The 17,579-nt window shown below is 42.7% G+C and overlaps 2 protein-coding genes across 4 annotated transcripts; both read left to right on the forward strand.

Moving 5' to 3' along the window:
• The first annotated feature begins 6,072 nt into the window (after nucleotides 1-6,072).
• On the forward strand, nucleotides 6,073-7,527 carry LOC120677653 (vascular-related unknown protein 1-like). 2 transcript variants are annotated; one of them, XM_039958825.1, is made up of 3 exons: nucleotides 6,073-6,521; nucleotides 6,669-6,743; nucleotides 6,961-7,527. In XM_039958825.1, exons 1-3 carry the CDS (start codon nucleotides 6,144-6,146, stop codon nucleotides 6,979-6,981), a joined length of 474 nt encoding a protein of 157 aa, XP_039814759.1. In that variant the 5' UTR covers nucleotides 6,073-6,143; the 3' UTR covers nucleotides 6,982-7,527. The 2 variants fall into 2 exon arrangements, with proteins under 2 accessions (XP_039814759.1, XP_039814758.1); XM_039958824.1 differs by having other exon boundaries at nucleotides 6,089-6,521; nucleotides 7,047-7,527.
• A 5,177-nt stretch (nucleotides 7,528-12,704) lies between these two features.
• Nucleotides 12,705-17,203, forward strand: LOC120677654 (polycomb group protein FIE2). Of its 2 annotated transcripts, none has more exons than XM_039958826.1 (14): nucleotides 12,705-13,178; nucleotides 13,416-13,800; nucleotides 14,259-14,324; nucleotides 14,415-14,540; nucleotides 14,900-14,980; nucleotides 15,063-15,155; nucleotides 15,371-15,446; nucleotides 15,529-15,608; nucleotides 15,705-15,776; nucleotides 15,987-16,046; nucleotides 16,194-16,290; nucleotides 16,493-16,556; nucleotides 16,662-16,721; nucleotides 16,891-17,203. In XM_039958826.1, the coding sequence occupies exons 2-14, from the start codon at nucleotides 13,612-13,614 to the stop codon at nucleotides 16,964-16,966; spliced, it is 1,140 nt and encodes a 379-aa protein (XP_039814760.1). In that variant the 5' UTR covers nucleotides 12,705-13,178; nucleotides 13,416-13,611; the 3' UTR covers nucleotides 16,967-17,203. The 2 variants fall into 2 exon arrangements, with proteins under 2 accessions (XP_039814760.1, XP_039814761.1); XM_039958827.1 differs by having other exon boundaries at nucleotides 12,705-13,136.
• The last annotated feature ends 376 nt before the right edge of the window (nucleotides 17,204-17,579 follow it).

Here is a 17,579-nt window from a genome sequence, read left to right on the forward strand (position 1 = left end):
AAAATGCATGAATGCGATGCACGAAATTAAGAAATGCACTAAACAACAAGCATAAATTATGAAATAAATGGAGCATGCAGAGGACAATGCAAAGCACTCATGAAAATTGGTTGTGCAGTAAAAGCATTTTCCTATAAGAAATCATAAATATAACAGCTCTCAGCCACTCTAAACAAAGTAAAACAGAAAAGGAATGCAAACTCAACTAAACAAATCCAAGAAAATCATCTTAGATACTAGGCAGCAACACAAGGCTAACAAAACTGGTTTTGCCATTTTATCACTTTCCAGTAAAAAGTTCTAGAATAAACCATTTTCATACAAAGTATAGGAAAACAAGCTAAAACTTTGATAACCAGCAAGGAATCATGTGAACAAGTAGCACCACTGAAAACTACACCTCACAAGGAGTCTAACAAAATTTGGTTTGGCATTTTTCCAGCAGCACACAAATAACTAAGCAATAAACTCACTTTTGTAAGATAAATCTATAGATAAATCTACAACAAAGTAACATGCACAACAATATTTTTCCTAAGTAGATCTCAGCTAGAGGAATCCAACAAAACAAGTTTCACAATTTTTGGAGCTATACATGATTTTCTATGGATTTTGCAAGTTTGCTGAAAAACTAAACCTAATAAAACCCTAGCTAAATCGCTAGGTGCACCCCCAGCCGGCCAGCCCAGGCGCCGACAGGCGGGGCCCACGGGCCAGCGGGCCACCCAGCCGGGTCAAGGCGAGGCGCCGAGGCCGGCCTTGACCGCGGCGTGGGCGCGGCCACGGCGTCGCGTGCGTTGCGCGGCGCGCGCGCACGCGCGTGCGCGGCGACGGCGAGCGGCGGCGGCGCGAAGCGGCGCAACGGGGCGGGGCCAGAGCGGGAAAGGAGGGGTGCGCACGGCGATGCGGAGGTGGCGGCGCGGCTCACCAGTGGCGGCGCGGGCGAGGAGCGGCGGCGGAGGAGCGGCACGACGGCGCTAGGCGGCGGCGGACCGAGGTGAGCGGCTGCGGCGCTACACGGCGAGGGAGGAGGCCAGGTCAGAGGCGAAATCGGTGGAGGAGGGGGAGGAGAAGCTTCCCCCGCGAGGAATCAAGACGATGCTCACCGGAGTGGGTGAATCGGCGGCGGGGAGGGAGCTCGGCGGCGGCGGCAATGGTCGAGAGGGCTAGGGTTTGAGGCGGGGAACGGGCCGGGCTCGACGCGGATAAGGAGAGGGGCGAGGAAAGGAGTGAAGGGCGGCACGGCACGCGACGATGAGCGGCACGTGGCGCGGAAGCCGAGGATGGACGCCGGCGACGACGCGTGCCACGGCGCGCGGGAGAAAACATAGAGGAGAGGGAGAGGGGAGACTGACAGGTGGGCCCGGCAGGGATTTTTATTTTCTTTTCTCTTTTTTTTTCGGGCTGTGACAAGTAGTATACTAGTATTGACAAGGTGTCATGCAGCATGGGACGGGTCGACGGGACACTGTAGCAGACATTTTTTCTAAGAAAAAGAGAAATGAATCATGCGCCTCTTGTTGTATTTTTGTAAACAAATCTGCTTCCTGAAGGTTTAGAATTTTAGCAAGGGTACTGATCTATCGACTATGCGTGCAAGGATCAATTTTGTTTTTTTTAAAGATTCGTGCAGGGATCAATAAGGGAGGAAAGAAAGAAGAGAAAATCATAACACAAGCAGAGAAGAGCTTTCTGTTGAGATTTTCTTTTTAATGTTGGTCTCCTCTCATATATTGTTTGAGCTGATTCTATCGAGTGGACCAACCCCTTAAAACATACTGAGAGTGTAGTTTCTAAATTAAAGAAACGTTGGAGAGAAAAAAATGAATGTGTAGTTCCTAAAAAAAGGTTTTTAGAGTGTATTTTTTTGATATTGTAAAGATATATGTAAATCTATAAAATTTACTATTACACCTTCAGCGGACTAGAAGGCGAGTTGTTTTCATCTCATTCTTGATGTGTCCATTTACATTATTGCCTGGCTGGGCTTCTGGTCCAAACAGTGTTGATAAGCTCTCTGCAGCATGGGATGAGGAGCCTGAGCTGTGCTGGTCTGCTGGAGACTGACCCCCCCCCCCCCCCCCCCCCCCCCCCGCAGCATACTGTTCTGGTCAGCAGAGCCATTTCACAGCGTCAATACTCCATCTGAGTACAGGAAAGGTCAAACCATGCTTCACACTCGGAACTCTCTGATTTTGCACACACCTCTAGTCCTATGTTCCAATCTTTGTTGTGACAGACTGGCCCCATTTTTTTGGTCTGGAGGCGGGCCTATTCTCTGGAACTAGGTGCGGCCTAGCCCAAAGAAAAAGAGAACTGAAACGTACAATTGTGTCCATATAAGCAACTCCAATCGTTTGGCAAAAGGACTAGGCATCCTAGAATTTTGCCAAAAACTCTAAACAGTAGTCTCCAATCGTTTGGCATCCCGGTTGGCAAATTTGGTAGAGTTGGCAAATTCTTCCCCGGCGAGCGTATATATGCGCTCGCCGCCGCTGCGCGCATCCGCTAGCGCACCAAGGCAGAAAGGGTGGAAAAACAATTTTGTTTCTGTCCCAGGTTCCTGATGCAAGTTTTCTTTAGTTTGCCAAATGAATTTTGCCAAACGATTGGAGATGACTGGTTTTTTCACTTGGCAAAACTTTTGGAGAGTTGGCAAAATCCTGTTTTTGCCAAGTGAATTTTTGCCACCACCTCTTTTTTGTAAGCCGTGCATGCGTATCAAAGATTCAAGCTTTTAAATCTGTAGCCAACATGACAGTAAGCTAAATATTTGTAGGTGTTATATAAGTTAAATATTTGTAGCTGTTATACATATAAAATTTGATATACCATCGGATTATGTTAAATATTTGATCATGAGCAATGTAGCATTAGAGATAAGACTGATCAAAGAGTAATCTTAAATACCACACCGAGTCAAACCATGCCTTGAATTTTGAAAGGAGGTAGTAATAATTTTACGAGTCATTCTGGAGATACTTAAAATAAATTACCCAATAAACCGCTGTCACAAGAAAGGCATGCTGTGTAAAAAAAAAGGTGTGGTGCCAAAAGTGCAATGGATGCATCAGGAAAAATATATCTAATATTAACTAGCTACTTCCTTGTATTGTAAATATAAGTCGGTCCTAAGTTAAACTTTTTCCTTTCACTATGAGTATACATTTTTTTTATAAATTGATAATGTGAAAAATATTTTCATAATATATAATCCTTTCTAGTATTATACTAATTTTTGCGAGCCATATACTATATTTTTCTATACATAATACTCGACAAAGTAAAAACCATGTCGATGTCCTAATTAACTTTACATTCGATAATCCGATTGAAGAAGTTAAGAACACACAAAGTGGAAATAGTATCTGTAAGTTGCCACACAAACTAAGCAATCCTCCATGACTGAATGATTTGTCACAATACACGCACGGCTGCCTCTTCTTGTACAGACGCACGCGCGATGTGATGTGACGCAGCAGGTGCAGAGGAAGCCCAGCAGCGCGCGCGTGTGATCTGATCGCCGGCCGGCCGGGGCGCCGGTGCTCGAGTCATCCAGGAGGAGGACGAAGCTGCCGTCGTGCGTCGTTCTCAGACGTCAATGGCCATCCCTTCTTGTCCCCAGGCCGATTCAGCTCACAAAGTTGAAGGAGCGCCCCAGGCGTCTCTCCTTTGCTTGCCTGTCTAGGGCAGACATGGCACACGGCACGTCTAGCTATGTTAGCGACCTGTGTGTACCTTTCTGATGGCACGTATTTTATTTGTTTTCTGATTATATATCTAGCTATAGTAGTAGGTGCACTGCATTCTACACCGTCTAGTTGATTGGTTTTCTGGTAACGGTGTGACCTGGCAACTAATTTGCCTACCTGATATGGTTGTTAGGTTATCGTATTCTAATTGTCATTTATTAAAAATGTGATCGACAACGACGGCGGTGAATGAAGATCTGGTTGGGGTTCTGGCTTCGTGATCCGATGTCTGGGCGAAAGCTTCGGCGATGGCGACGTTTTTGGATTCTGTTTTCCTATTGGGGGCGTTGTGTTTCCTCTCTAGCATGTCTTACATGGATGAAAACTAGCGACGACAGCCATTGGCGTCACTCCCTTCCTGAAGATGTCGCATTCAGATTTTGGTCATGGCTACAAAGCAGGGTGAGGGTTCGCGATTGGAAGTCAGAGCTGCTCTTCGTTGAGCTTGGCAATGATGACCAGTGCCGACCATTAGCTTCGGACCTATCGGGGGTGTTTTAGGGGTGTCCCACCATGAGAAGTTGGAACTGTTGTCTGCTTGGCGGTCATGCTTGGCAACGATCATCACCCATCGTGGTGTGTCGTGTTGTACTCAGCCTCGCGTGGGGTGGTTAGCCCATCGGGTGTCTTTTGGCATCCCGACTTTAACCTTCTTGTACATTATATTCTTTCATCTTAATTGAGCGGTAGAGCTCCTGCATTTGTAAAAAAAATATGATCGAAGGAGGAGAGAGACATCCCCTCCGAGAATTTAAGTAGAAGCTTGTCATTTCGACCGTTAAGGGAGGGGTTGAACCTGGTTATTAGACCAGTCTCAGTGAGGAGTGTCATCGCACGGTTACCTAGACTGTAAACTAGATAACCGAGACGGAGGAGTGTCATGGTGATGACACTCCTCACATCCCATGACACTCTCCCTTCTCTCTCTTCTGCCACATCAATAAATTTAATGCCCATGACACTCCCATGACCCTCTCATTGAGATTGGCCTTAGCTAGTTTTTTATCTACTTACATTTTAGAATTTGAGGTTCATTTTCTTGGCGCTGGGTAATTCAAATCATTATAATAAGGTCTATTTACTACCCCTAGCAATCCATTTGTTTTTGTCCAATTAGTCACATTAACAAAAGCATGGCTCAATTTGTAGTCCCCTGGATTTTTTAGGGTCACAGGACACAATAACTGGCTAGTAAAATATATTAGGATTCTGCATGATAATTTTGATAGGTTGGGTACACATAAGTCTAAATTAATCCTAGGAGTTTTGTTACAATGATTGTAAAGTATCAATGGTATTTTTAGGTACTTTTACCTTTAAATTTTTCTAGTGGAAGGTATTTACAAAAATTAAATTAAAAACCAATGATTGTTCTACTTTTTTATACTTGATCTCACATTTTTATACCACCGGATACTTTTGTCTAGCTACTTCCTACCTTGACCACTATACGATTCTGTCAGATGGACGGCTCTTTTTTTCAATTATTGTAAAAATTCTCTAATAGTAGATACATATATACAAAAGTGCATGAAACAATGATAAAATAATCTTTCAAAAAAATGATAAATAAATCCTAAAGTATTTTTTAAACATATATAGTATATCCTCCTCCGTTATATCACAAAATTTAAAATTTAAAAACTGGTATACGATGAGAAAGTCAATTGGGCTAAATTTTGTTCATGGGTCAAATAGACAAAGATGGTTGCTCGCGTGGTAGTGTAGACTTTTTCCCATTAACAGTTGTATAAGCATGTCATGAGAAAGGATTACTGTGACCTTTTTAAACAAATCATGATACTATATTACATTATTGAAATGATTGCAGGCTGGAAGAATAACCGTGGGTATACATAACTGTTGGATATATACAGCCCAGTAGTAGGCAGTCACCGTAACATCAATCATTACTCTGGCTAACCAGAGTTCATTTATGATCAATATAATCGCAGCCCGCAGGTTACAAGGGTTATGTGTACGAATCATTCATCTTGAATTGCGAGTCTTAGACGACCATGCCATGCAATTTATTTTTCAGAAAAACCAATGCCATCCATTGCGAAAAAATAAATAAACAAGTTGGTACTAAAGTTCTTGAGACAAATATGAAACACAAAGGATTGCCAAACTTGTTTTATTATGCGCTGAACTCTTCAAAAACAAATTTCATAAATTCCTTGAAAAAAATATGTTCTATACTTAATACTTGTACTGATTATTAGAAGAGGTTCGTTCAGCCAATTCTCTCCAACACAAATTACTATAAACCCCCTTCTCCTCCGACGCACAAGTCACATGGCCATTCAATACCGCTGGCTTTGTGTATATAAAGAGACAGCAACACCTGACCCCCTCAAGGCCTCACAACCTACCTGCACCTTCTTCCCAATGGAGAACTCAGGCGAAGACCTCTCTTCCACGGCCAACCACTTCTTCTCTTCCGGCGACGGCAGCGCCGCCGCCTCCGAGGAGAGCGGCTGGACGTCGTACATCGACTACTTCATGGAGATGCAGCAGCGAAAGAAAGGGGAGGCGAGCCTTGCTGCTGGTGCTCTCTCAACTGACGACGATGTTGGACGATGCCGTTCTTCATCGGATCACAGTGGTGATTGTGGATTAGGAGCCTTCACATGGCTGCCGGCGCTCGTCGAGCCGTCGGTGGTGTCGAGAAGGTTGAGCCTCAAGGAGGGTTGGAGGAGGAAGAAGAAGATCATGTATGATGAGTCATTGGAAGATACTGCCACATCTCCTATCAGTAGCCCTAAGGTTAGAGCTTAATTACAAGGTTATGCTACTGTAGAATTTTGTTTGTTTGTTTTGCATGGCACCTCTTAAAATTAGATTATGTTTTGATTTGGGAGATTTGATTTAGTTGGCTCGTGTAAGTAAATTCTATTTCTATTTATGATTCAGTTGATCGAGTTGAGGGACTCTGATGCCAACCACCAGAGGAAAGGGAATTCTTGTGATGAGGTTTCACATTCTAAGGTGATGTCAGTTCTAATATGTCTATTCCTTTCAAAAAAAAAAGTTCTAATATGTCTATCAGAACTCTTTTTCTTCGGCTCTGCAAGCTCATTTTCTTAACTCTTTCGCAGTATAATATCTGATAATAGTTGTCCTTTATCAGAATGCAACTTCCACAATGATGAGCTTTAATTGTCATATTTTTTTCTGAACAAGATTGATCATTGCTTTGGTACAGTTTGACCTTCAAGTCACATAAAAGAGCAGCATTTAAGAAAAAAAAAGCTAAATCTCACTTTGGTGTACGTTATCCTGAATTTATAGAAGAATACAACTGGTGGCGATGTAAATGGAGCAAATGCAACAACAGACACGACAATCAAAGAAGATGGTGCGTATGACAACAACGAGCTGAGGAAGAAAGGGCTTTCCTTGGTCCCAGTGTCTGTTTTTCATGTATAGCTGATTGATCCCATTAAACTCATTGGTTGCTACCTGCTTGTACATATATATGGTAATAAGGTAGCATCAACCCTATCACAAATAATGTACATGTACACACACTTGCACATATGAAAAGAAGGTAGATAGTCTTGTGACCAAGGTGTGGGGCAGCTTGTGAACGTTAGTCTGTTCCTGTTCATGAAAGGGTACAAAGTTCACATGTGAAAAGGCACAAACTAAGGATTTAGTGTTAGGTGAGGCATCACAATGGTGTGTTAGATATGGGGTCTATTCCATCTTGTGAAGGTTAGTTATTCTGTTCATGTATGAGCTAGTTGTTGATCTATCTGTTCCTTCCTCATTTTAGTTCCATCATGAATCCACGACCAAGATATACAATAGAAAGTGCATATCATGAAAACGACACGCTATCAGGATTTGTTTAAAATGGCAACGGCTTGATTGAGTTAAAACGAAAGGGGTCCAAAATCGATCTAAAGAAGTTGTGCACGCATTGGTGCACGCGCATTTTTTGGGCGAAAATTTCCCCATCATTTTCAAAAGAAGGTTGGTATCGGTGTCAAAATCGAGCACATTAATTCAAGACATTGGAAGCTGAAATTGAATTGTAAATATACAAGCTAAGTGAAAAAATAAAAAAAATAAGTCTAGGAGACCAGAGGCAATTTACTCTCTTGTGGATGTGTTTTGTTAGCAAATTGTACTCTCTGCACATGATTGGCTACATAAATGTAAATGTATAGGTGATCCTTACAAACAAGAGAGAAATTTGATTAAGTAGGGGTTGGACAAGGCAGTTGTGTAAATTCCTTATATTCTTTTTGAAATTCAAACTACGTATATAGGATCTATTTCAATATAAATTATCAAACCTTTAGTTTAATCCAAATTTTTCACTATCTTGAAAACTCACAAGTTTTTATCCCTGAGGTTTACGGAAATTTGAACTGAGATATCATTATACGTGGAGAAGAACATTTAGTTATATATTTGTTGACAGTTGAGACCTTGAACTATAATCGAGAGCTATAGCTAGCTAAATACTTTTTGCACGCGAATTGAAAAATTTTCAGTTAACTGAAGAGAACTAATTTTTTTTTTCAGTCTCTCAACTGGGGAGATTAATATTTTTTTTTGACTCAGGGAGATTAATAATTGGAAACACACAATTTGTAAAGGGATGTGTGCTAAAGCTGGGATTTTTATCTGATCGATAAATGAAAAAAGGAAGCCCACACGTAGAGGCTCAAGTTAATTGACTTGAAGAAATTATGTTTTAATTTGGCCATGATGGATTATTGATTAGGACTTCTCCATTAGCCATTAGGCTCATCATATATAAGAAAGATATTGAAAGTACGGGATTTATCTTGCACAAAGAGTTAAGAATTACTTTCTAAATGAAAGTGTTAAAATTCAAATCTACTAGCAGGTTTGTGAAATCCTAAACCGATATCTGGCACCATTAATGCTCAAAATGTATCCCTGATAACATGAAAGTGATTTCAGGATTCCTTTGCATTAACAAGATGCATGGTTGGGCTAGCCTTTTTTTTCTGAGACATGCTTGGGCTAGCTAGGTAGTAGGCTAGTAGCTAGTGCCGGAGCAGAATGGGTAGAGCCATGTGCCGCAACAGAGATAGGCAGTTGAGAAGAACAAGGTCAGTACTGTTGCAGTTGGTCCTTTTCAGACTCATTTTTTCTATAGAAAAAGGCGCATTTTCCATTGGGTTATTGAATTGCATTCTTACTGGCAAATAGCCACAAACATTTTAGACTGTGTACACATTTCCCCCCAACCCTGCCAAACTTCACCGTCGGATTTGACTAGGCGCACCTGTATAAACAAAATCTGATTTGAAACTCAAGAAAGGTGCATACACGAGATTAGAGATGGCAATGGGTACCTAAAACCCAAAATTTAATGGGTTTTACTCTATTTTGGTACAGGTTTAGATCAACTTTTAGACCAATGAGTTTGTTAATAGAAAAAAAGTTCTACTCGCTAGGTTTATGGGTATGAGTTTATTTCTACAATACTCAAATCCGTAAACCCATGAGTTTTTTAAACCCGATCCAATCTAGTCAAATTGTTATTTTATTTTGTAAATTTTTAATAAACTTAACATCTCTTCTCCTCTACCTCTTATTTTGGTGAACTCTCAATATTTTGGTGGTGGGTAGGAGTGTTGTTACTTTGCAATTATAGTGTTTGTATATGCATATAATGGTTTGGTGACTTTGTTTCGTATTATGACCATTAAATATAAAACTTGCTATTTATATTTTTATTTCCTCTAATAATTTTAGTGCTTGCGCATTATGTATTTCTGTACGCTATAAATTTGATGTTTATTAAATTAAACTTGTTGATTATGATAAAAACTAATATAAAAGAATGTAGACCCACGAATGACCGGTCGGTGCCCGTTAACCCGACAGGTACGGGTTTGATCACAAAATTAAAACCCGTGACGGGTCATAGGTTTTTTAATAGGCATGTGTATTGTATTCGCGGGCACAGGTTTAGACAAACAAAATCCAGCAGATTTAGACTAGTTGCCATCACTACACAAGAGTGTTTGGCCTGGTTAGACCTGAGAAAATAAAGGTACATGCATTTTTTTTCTTTTCAATGTGTCCTCGCTCGCCACTGTCGGCTAGCCACTGCCGTCCACCATCACGAAGCTGCTCCGGTGGGGTTTCGTGGTGCTGTGCTTCTGGTGCTTTTGGATTAAGCTCAAGAACATATATCACGCCCATAATTTGTCTCGTGTGTAGCATGATGTTAAGGTACATTATAGATTGGAGGGATTGGAGGCATCATGACAAGGTACACACAACGCCCATGACCTACACCGCAGCAACAAGAGAGACACTGCCAATGCAGCTGCCCATGGATCAACATGTGTAGTATATGTTATTACAATGAATCTTTAATAACATCAGAGCTATATTAACCCTAACCTATGCAATCTATACCGATCACCTTAGGATGTGTTTGGTTGCTTGCATGGGTTTTCGTAGGCTATGTCTGCTCATGCAGGCAACCACACACTTTAATTTTCTCCATGAAGTATACAGATGCACCGGTGCAACCAAAGCTCATACGAGCAACCAACACACATTTTTGCCAGTTTTGCATGTACGGTGACTATATATACTTCCCTTCTCTCTTGTCTCATAGTATATTGTTATCATTGTGCGCTAGCGCTACAGTATAACTTTCAAGTAGGGGTGGTAAAGGGCCCAACATTTTGAACTAGAAAATCTAAGGATCGGGCCCTAAAAGGGCTGGGCTCTAAACATATGTATTTTTGAACTAAAAATTTTAAGGGCTTTATTGGGCTGTGAAGAGGCCATTAGGGCCATGGCCCATTACCACCCCTACTTTCAAGTGAGATAGAGAAAAGCAGAGATGAGAATGTTTTCCATCTATACCGTGTCCAAGCATAAATACTAACCTTTTTTTATTGGTTTTTTAGAGGCCAAACCAACCAAGATACAAATTTGAAACAGAGTAAAGAGGGGCACATGTGGCATTTGCTGGACTGTAAGAACCTGCCATTAAAGCTACACATAATTACCCACCTCCTGTTGGTATAAAAGATACCCTTCTCATGAACTCCTACTACCACATCCCCCTCTATCTTCTCCTGGAAGTTCCACCATCAAGTCTAATGGCAAGAAACAGGTGACCGGTGCCAAGAAACAAGAGTCTCATGGCAACAAACAGGTGACCGGTGGCAATAAGAATCAAGTTTCCGGTGGTAACAAAGAGCACGAGAAACATGAGTCGCATAGAAAGAGGTAAGGGCGTAAGGTATATTCTCAGAAAATCGTGGCTGCAAAATTCTAATAAAATCAATGAACGTTCGTGATAATTTGACTTTTTAAAATTATCATACAAGGTTGCATGCTCACACATGCCTTGAGATATTTTTGTGATGGTTTATTTAACCAACAGTAAATATGTTTATGTGTTATGACGGAAGGAGCAGAAAATGAAAAAAACAAAAAAACCATCAAGACTGAGACAACTTCACCTAAGCCCAAAAGATGAATTCGGCCCATAATCACCAGCAGGTCCAATTAGCCCTGCCTCACTCTTAGCCATCGATCCAAACGGATGGCCGAGATAGATCGCACAACACACTAAACCACTTATATTAGTCGTCCCCTCTAAACCCTAATTCATTTCCTCCATCTCCTCTATCTTTTCCGTGTGCATGAGAGAGTTGGTGATGGTGCCAGCGATGCAGGGATGGACTCGGCGCTTTGTTCGTGTGAGAAACATATTCTAGATGCGTCGTCGTCACCGCCGATATTTGTTGTGGTGCACACATAGCCAGAGCTAGCGCATAAATCGCAGATAGTGGCGGAGCAGTGTGGCGGGAGGGGATCGAGCCCCCCCTCCCCGACCACCGTGATTGAGGAAGGAGATAAGGGGTGGGAGGAGGAGGAAGAAGAGGAAGGAAGTAGCACGCAACAACACGCGGCATAAAAGCTCGACGAGGTGGTGCAAGATGGGCCGCATGGTGGATAGTGTCGTGCGACGTTGCAGCCAACACAGAAGCATGTCGTGCGTCTTGCAACCTAATGAAGAAAATATCAAGAGTTAAGGTGATGAACTTGTCGCAAATACTCTAGAGTTTGGGAGTTGGGATCAACTTGGGAAAACATTTCTTAGTGTTTTGAATTTGGGGAAAATTTTCTTTCATTACATTGGAGAGTGAACGAGCTTGGACCTACATATCAGAAGCGGGTTGGGTACGTCAGGTTGGTCCCATCTATTGGCGAGTGAGATGCAGCGATGGATGGTGAAGTGCTACTATTCACCTCGCTGGTCCATTACAAATTTTCCCACGACCACAATATGTCGTCTCTGTCATTTCTAGCAGGTTTTCACAATTGTAGGAAGTTATATCTCAGCCAACTTTCCATCTTATTCACCATTTCGGGCGGCTTGTGAATCTCACTAGCGCTCTAACAGCCGCTGGTACACGTAAGTTCAATCTCCTTCCAATTTCTATTCTAGCAAGATTTCAATCTTAATTTTTGCTGTAATTTTTTTTGAGACGATGAGCAGCATTTCAATCCCAATTCGTATCATAAAATTTTGTGACGATTTCAATCAAATGGGAGCAAATATGAAAGAAAAGTTCAAATCTAAATTTTTTTCTCTCCTTGCCCAAACCCCCAAAGGCCAAAAGCCCAAAACCCTCGTCGTCGGCTGGCACGACCGGCCTCTCCCGCTGCCGCGACATCAGTAACGCATTACAACTAGGGTTGGGCAAAATTTACCGAGAACCGGCCCGAATTTACCGAGAACTGTAACTGAAACCGAAGAAGTTCGGTTCCTATTCGGTTCCATAATCAGAGGAACCGAATTTTTCTCAGTATATTCGATTTTTGGGCTCGGTTCCCCGAAGTACCGAAATTTGGCCCAAAATCGAGGCCCAATAACCCATCCAACGAAGATTCTAATCCTAGCTAGCCGCCACATCCCACCCCACTCTCGCAGCCCCACGGCCCACGCATCTCTCTCTCCCGGGGCGCCTCCCAACCTGGCCACCCCGCCGCCTCTGCCCCTTTCCACCCCGGCGACCCCGCTGCCCCAGCCAGCTCCGGCCGCCTCCGACCCCCACCGCCGGCCAGTGCTCGGCCGCTCGCCGTCCCGGCGCTCGGCAGCTCCCGCTCGCGTCGCGGAGCAGGGCGGCGCGCGGCCGCGGAGGCAGGGAGGGCGGCACGCGACCGCGGAGGCCGGGCGACGGCGGCAGCGCGCGGCCGCGGAGCGGAGGCAGGGCGACGCGCGGCCGCGGAGTTGCGCAGGCAGGGCGGTGGCGAGCTGCGCGGCAACACGCGGAGGCAGGGCAGCCGGCGGCGGCCAAGCAACGGCGACAGCAGCTTCCTCCATGTCCACGGCAGCTCGGCAGCTCGGTTAGTTCGGTTAGTACCGGAACCGAACCGAACTAACCGATACCGAATTTGGTCGGTTCTCAAAATCCACAGGAACCGATCGGTTCCAGTTTTTAGGAACCCCGAATTACAACTGTACACACCATAATAAAAGGCTTCAGATTTTGTCCCAATTCCAGCCTTTTTCTTTCGATGTTTTAGCTAAAATTGACTCAATTTGAAGTTGGCAGGCCCCTTCCAATTTCTTTCACAATCTGCTAATCCTCGATATAATCTGTGCTGTGCTGCGTTAAATCCCCAAATTCCCAGTGCGGCGCCGCCCCAGCCACGCCGGAAGAGGTCGCCGAGTGAGTACACTGTCCCCGTCGCCGTCGCCGTCGCCTCTAACCCGAACCCTAGGAGGCCGTCGGTGAAGAAGAGGGAGCAGCAGCAGCAGCAGCAGGAAGCTGCGAAGGAGGGGGAGAAGTGCCCTGCGAAACCAGACTTCCTGCCGCTGCCGCCGGTCATGGCGAAGCTGGGCCCGGGGCAGGGGCTGGGGTGCGAGGCGGCGGAGGGGTCGCTCGTGCCCAGCCGGAAGCGGGAGTACAAGCCCTGCGGCAAGCACACTGAAGGGAAGCGCCCGCTCTACGCCATCGGGTTCAACTTCATGGATGCGCGCTACTACGACGTCTTCGCCACCGTCGGCGGCAACCGCGTAAGCCACCGGCTGTTCTCTCTCGTTGTCCTTTTATTCTTCTTGATTGACGTTCGGGGAGTTCTTGGTGACGAAATGGCAAGGGAATGCTACGATTTTTGGGCAGGGTGCTGATCGATTTGAGGAAATGGATCGCTTTTGTTTTAAAATTGGATCGAAAGCTGGGACCTTGAATTGTTTTTTTATTGGGGATTTCAGATCTGTAATCTGTGAGGGATTGTGATCTGTTTTGCCCAAACATTGTTTAACTTGCTATATATTTTGATTCATTTGATTGATCAAAACCTGAGACTTTTGCCCAGAAAGTTGGAGCATTGGGGGAAAGGATGGATGTGAATAAGACAGAAGCAATAATACCTTGATTATAAGATAATCTTTTAATGTCCGTTATGATGAAACAATGCTACTTTCACCTGCTTGTGTTGATGAGTCACCTATCTTGCCCCTTGATCTTACAGGTGACAACTTACCGCTGCCTTGAGAATGGTAGTTTTGCTGTTCTACAAGCTTACGTTGATGAGGATGTAAGAAAGATAATGCCTGATGCCTGTGGTTGCTAATCTAAGTTTGATAATGTGCTTTCTCTAATGCTCATGCTGCCTATTTTATCTCAGAAGGATGAGTCGTTCTACACTCTAAGTTGGGCTCGTGATCATGTTGATGGCTCACCACTGCTTGTGGCAGCAGGAAGCAATGGGATCATTCGGGTCATCAATTGTGCTACGGAGAAGTTAGCTAAGGTATATTACCCCTAGACTTGTCTTTCTTCCTAACTCCTAAGGCAAACTTGAATGAAGCTTCATTTGCATAAATCAATATTTCAGTTGCTTACCTAACAGGTACCACTTTATGTATCATATCCCATCCAGAAGTTCATTTGAACATGCTATTGATTAAGCCACTGTTTGCTATTTATTAATCCATTAGCAAACTGTACCTTTTACCCACAGAAGATTCTGGTTTTTGATACCTCAGTACATCTGTTATAGTCAAGGCATGTACAACCTAGCGTATCTGTTATAGTTAATACTATCCTATCCTACAAATTAGGTCGTACACTGTGCGCTTATATGTTATTTCTGTTTATGGAATTCTGCAGAGCTTTGTTGGCCATGGTGACTCAATAAATGAGATAAGAACTCAAGCATTGAAGCCTTCGCTCATCATTTCTGCAAGCAAGGTTACCGGATAACCTGTTCTTAGGTTGAATGTACTTTTCTTATAATTGTTCTGACACTGTTTCATATGAAATTATTGAATAGGATGAATCTGTTAGGCTATGGAATGTCCATACAGGGATCTGCATCTTGGTATTTGCTGGAGCTGGAGGTCATCGCAATGAAGTCTTGAGTGTTGTAAGTAGCTCCTGCCTCCTACTATGGTTATTGTTTTAGAATATTTCTTGCTTAAAGTGCCCTGAAGCTACCACTCTTTCAGCTTCTGATGTTACTGTTTGTTATTGAGCATTATATCAGGGATAGGATAAGGGTTCTGGTGACTGCTATGACTTTTGTACTTCCATTACGTTAGGCACAAATGTACTGATCAAAATACATTATTTTGGCTGAAGGACTTCCACCCCAGTGATATTGAGCGTTTTGCAAGTTGTGGCATGGATAACACTGTGAAAATCTGGTCAATGAAAGGTTGGAAAACTAAGTCAAAGTACCATCATGCTTACATTTGCATGCTGCATATTATTGATAGAGTTTGCCAATGTTGTCACAGAATTTTGGCTGTATGTTGACAAATCATATTCTTGGACTGATCTTCCATCAAAGTTTCCAACAAAATATGTCCAATTTCCGGTATGCATCTATAATGATCTTAGATCCATTCTTTTGCAAACTACTGTTGGTGTTTAGTCTTCATGCCATCAAACCGATATGTTTCTTTCCTTTCAGGTATTGATTGCTGCAGTACACTCTAACTATGTTGATTGTACAAGATGGCTTGGTGACTTCATCCTGTCGAAGGTGAAATTCCTCTTTTGTTAAATGGATACAAATTGCTGCTATAGTACAGTTATAGTTCTTTTGTTGTTTCAATGTACCACCATATCTGGATCCTATATTGTTGTATGGTGCAGTGTGCACGCATTGAATCTGTTAACCTTTTATTTTCCAAGTGCCAAATTTGGTTCATGTATAATGAGAGATCTGATCTGTGCTAACTTGGATTTGCAGAGTGTTGACAATGAAATTGTGCTTTGGGAACCAAAAACAAAAGAACAGAGCCCTGGCGAGGTGACACAGTTTGACATTTCTTGAATTGTATTACCTATTATAATGCCATGCTTATCTAAGTTTTAGATTACTTCCAGTGATTTCTTCAATTTCTAGGAACTGACTGCCCATTCCTTTGAAGTAATGACTTTCTCTTTCCTCATATAGGGAAGCATTGATATTCTTCAGAAGTACCCTGTGCCAGAGTGTGACATCTGGTTTATCAAATTTTCATGCGATTTTCACTTTAATCAGTTGGCAATAGGTAATATCTATCGCTTGGGCTGTTTTCTGACCTAGAGGTTGTATGTTGTTCTCGCTTCATAAATTTCATACACCTCAAGTTATGAAGAGATTTTTGCATGAAGAAATGTCTGCACCTATATATGACTGGTTTTTTATAGAAACTTTGCTGATTGCATATCTGAAAAGTTAGTACTCTAGTAACCATCCACCGCTTCAAACAGGAAATCGTGAAGGCAAAATCTATGTGTGGGAAGTGCAGTCCAGCCCTCCTGTCCTAACCGCCCGGTAATCTTTACTGCAAGAATATCAGTTATCCTTCTCCTCCACTTGTATAAGTGCTAAGTAATGCAATTCTTATGGTACTGGATGCAAACACTTCATCATTTTCAGGCTATATAATCAACAATGCAAATCTCCAATAAGGCAGACTGCAGTGTCCTTTGATGGAAGGTACTTCACTCTAATGCTCGTGATGTATTGCCTATTCTAGATTTTGTTTTCCTTTTGTTCTGATGGAGACATTTTGAATTACATGCAATGTTCTTGCTTATTTTCTTTTCTGTTTCTGCGTTGGATTGATTACAAATGTGACCTCGTCTTCCTCTTTCCCTCTTTCCAGCACGATCCTTGGAGCTGGTGAGGATGGCACCATCTGGAGATGGGATGAAGTGGATCATGCGAGCGCCAAAAACTGAAGCAAGTGCAGCTGCTCTGCCACTGGTGACAATGCGGGACTAATGATGAACTTGTTCCGAAGTGGTTAGCATTATGGTCGTTCAAAACTGCAACCTGGTTGTTCTGAAGTCAGAAGAATGGTTGTTAACTGAATGTTGGCTCTGTTATGCTTCGACTGTTGTAACTTGGGATGATTGCGCTGTTATATTGCGCCATGGACAAGTTAAATTTAATCGTTGTTGCAACTTTGGAAACCATTGTCATCTGTTTGTTCTTCATCCATAGTGTAGAGAATGTTCTACCTCTTTGATTCCAGAAAAAAAACATATGTACTGGTGGAGGCAAATAACGGAAGTCTTGCCTTGTGCGGAAGGATATCATGAATCATGATACTGAAGCTACTCGATTGCTTTCAGGGGGTGTTTAGTTCAAAAAAAAAACTTTCCACAGTATCTGTCACATCGAATTTTCAAACACATGTATGAGATATTAAATAAAATTGAAAAAAATAATTAATTACACATCTAACTGATTAGTATGAGATGAATCTTTTAAGTCTAATTAGTTCATGATTGGATATTATTTATTAAGTAACAACGAAATGTGCTACAGTACCAAAAACCTAAATTTTTT

This window comes from Panicum virgatum, chromosome 6N (assembly GCF_016808335.1).
Source record: "Panicum virgatum strain AP13 chromosome 6N, P.virgatum_v5, whole genome shotgun sequence".
In the NCBI taxonomy this organism is placed as follows: Eukaryota; Viridiplantae; Streptophyta; class Magnoliopsida; order Poales; family Poaceae; genus Panicum; species Panicum virgatum.

What these genes read in the sequence shown, in the direction of transcription:
- LOC120677654 (XM_039958826.1), top strand. Translation starts at nt 13,612, where the DNA reads ATGGCGAAGCTGGGCCCGGGGCAGGGGCTGGGGTGCGAGGCGGCGGAG. An exon ending in GTGACTTCATCCTGTCGAAG is followed by an intron (nt 15,777 to 15,986) that starts GTGAAATTCCTC and finishes TTGGATTTGCAG; the next exon opens with AGTGTTGACAATGAAATTGT. An exon ending in CCTCCTGTCCTAACCGCCCG is followed by an intron (nt 16,557 to 16,661) that starts GTAATCTTTACT and finishes CATCATTTTCAG; the next exon opens with GCTATATAATCAACAATGCA.
- LOC120677653 (XM_039958824.1), top strand. Translation starts at nt 6,144, where the DNA reads ATGGAGAACTCAGGCGAAGACCTCTCTTCCACGGCCAACCACTTCTTC. An exon ending in CTCCTATCAGTAGCCCTAAG is followed by an intron (nt 6,522 to 6,668) that starts GTTAGAGCTTAA and finishes TTTATGATTCAG; the next exon opens with TTGATCGAGTTGAGGGACTC. An exon ending in ATGAGGTTTCACATTCTAAG is followed by an intron (nt 6,744 to 7,046) that starts GTGATGTCAGTT and finishes CTGAATTTATAG; the next exon opens with AAGAATACAACTGGTGGCGA.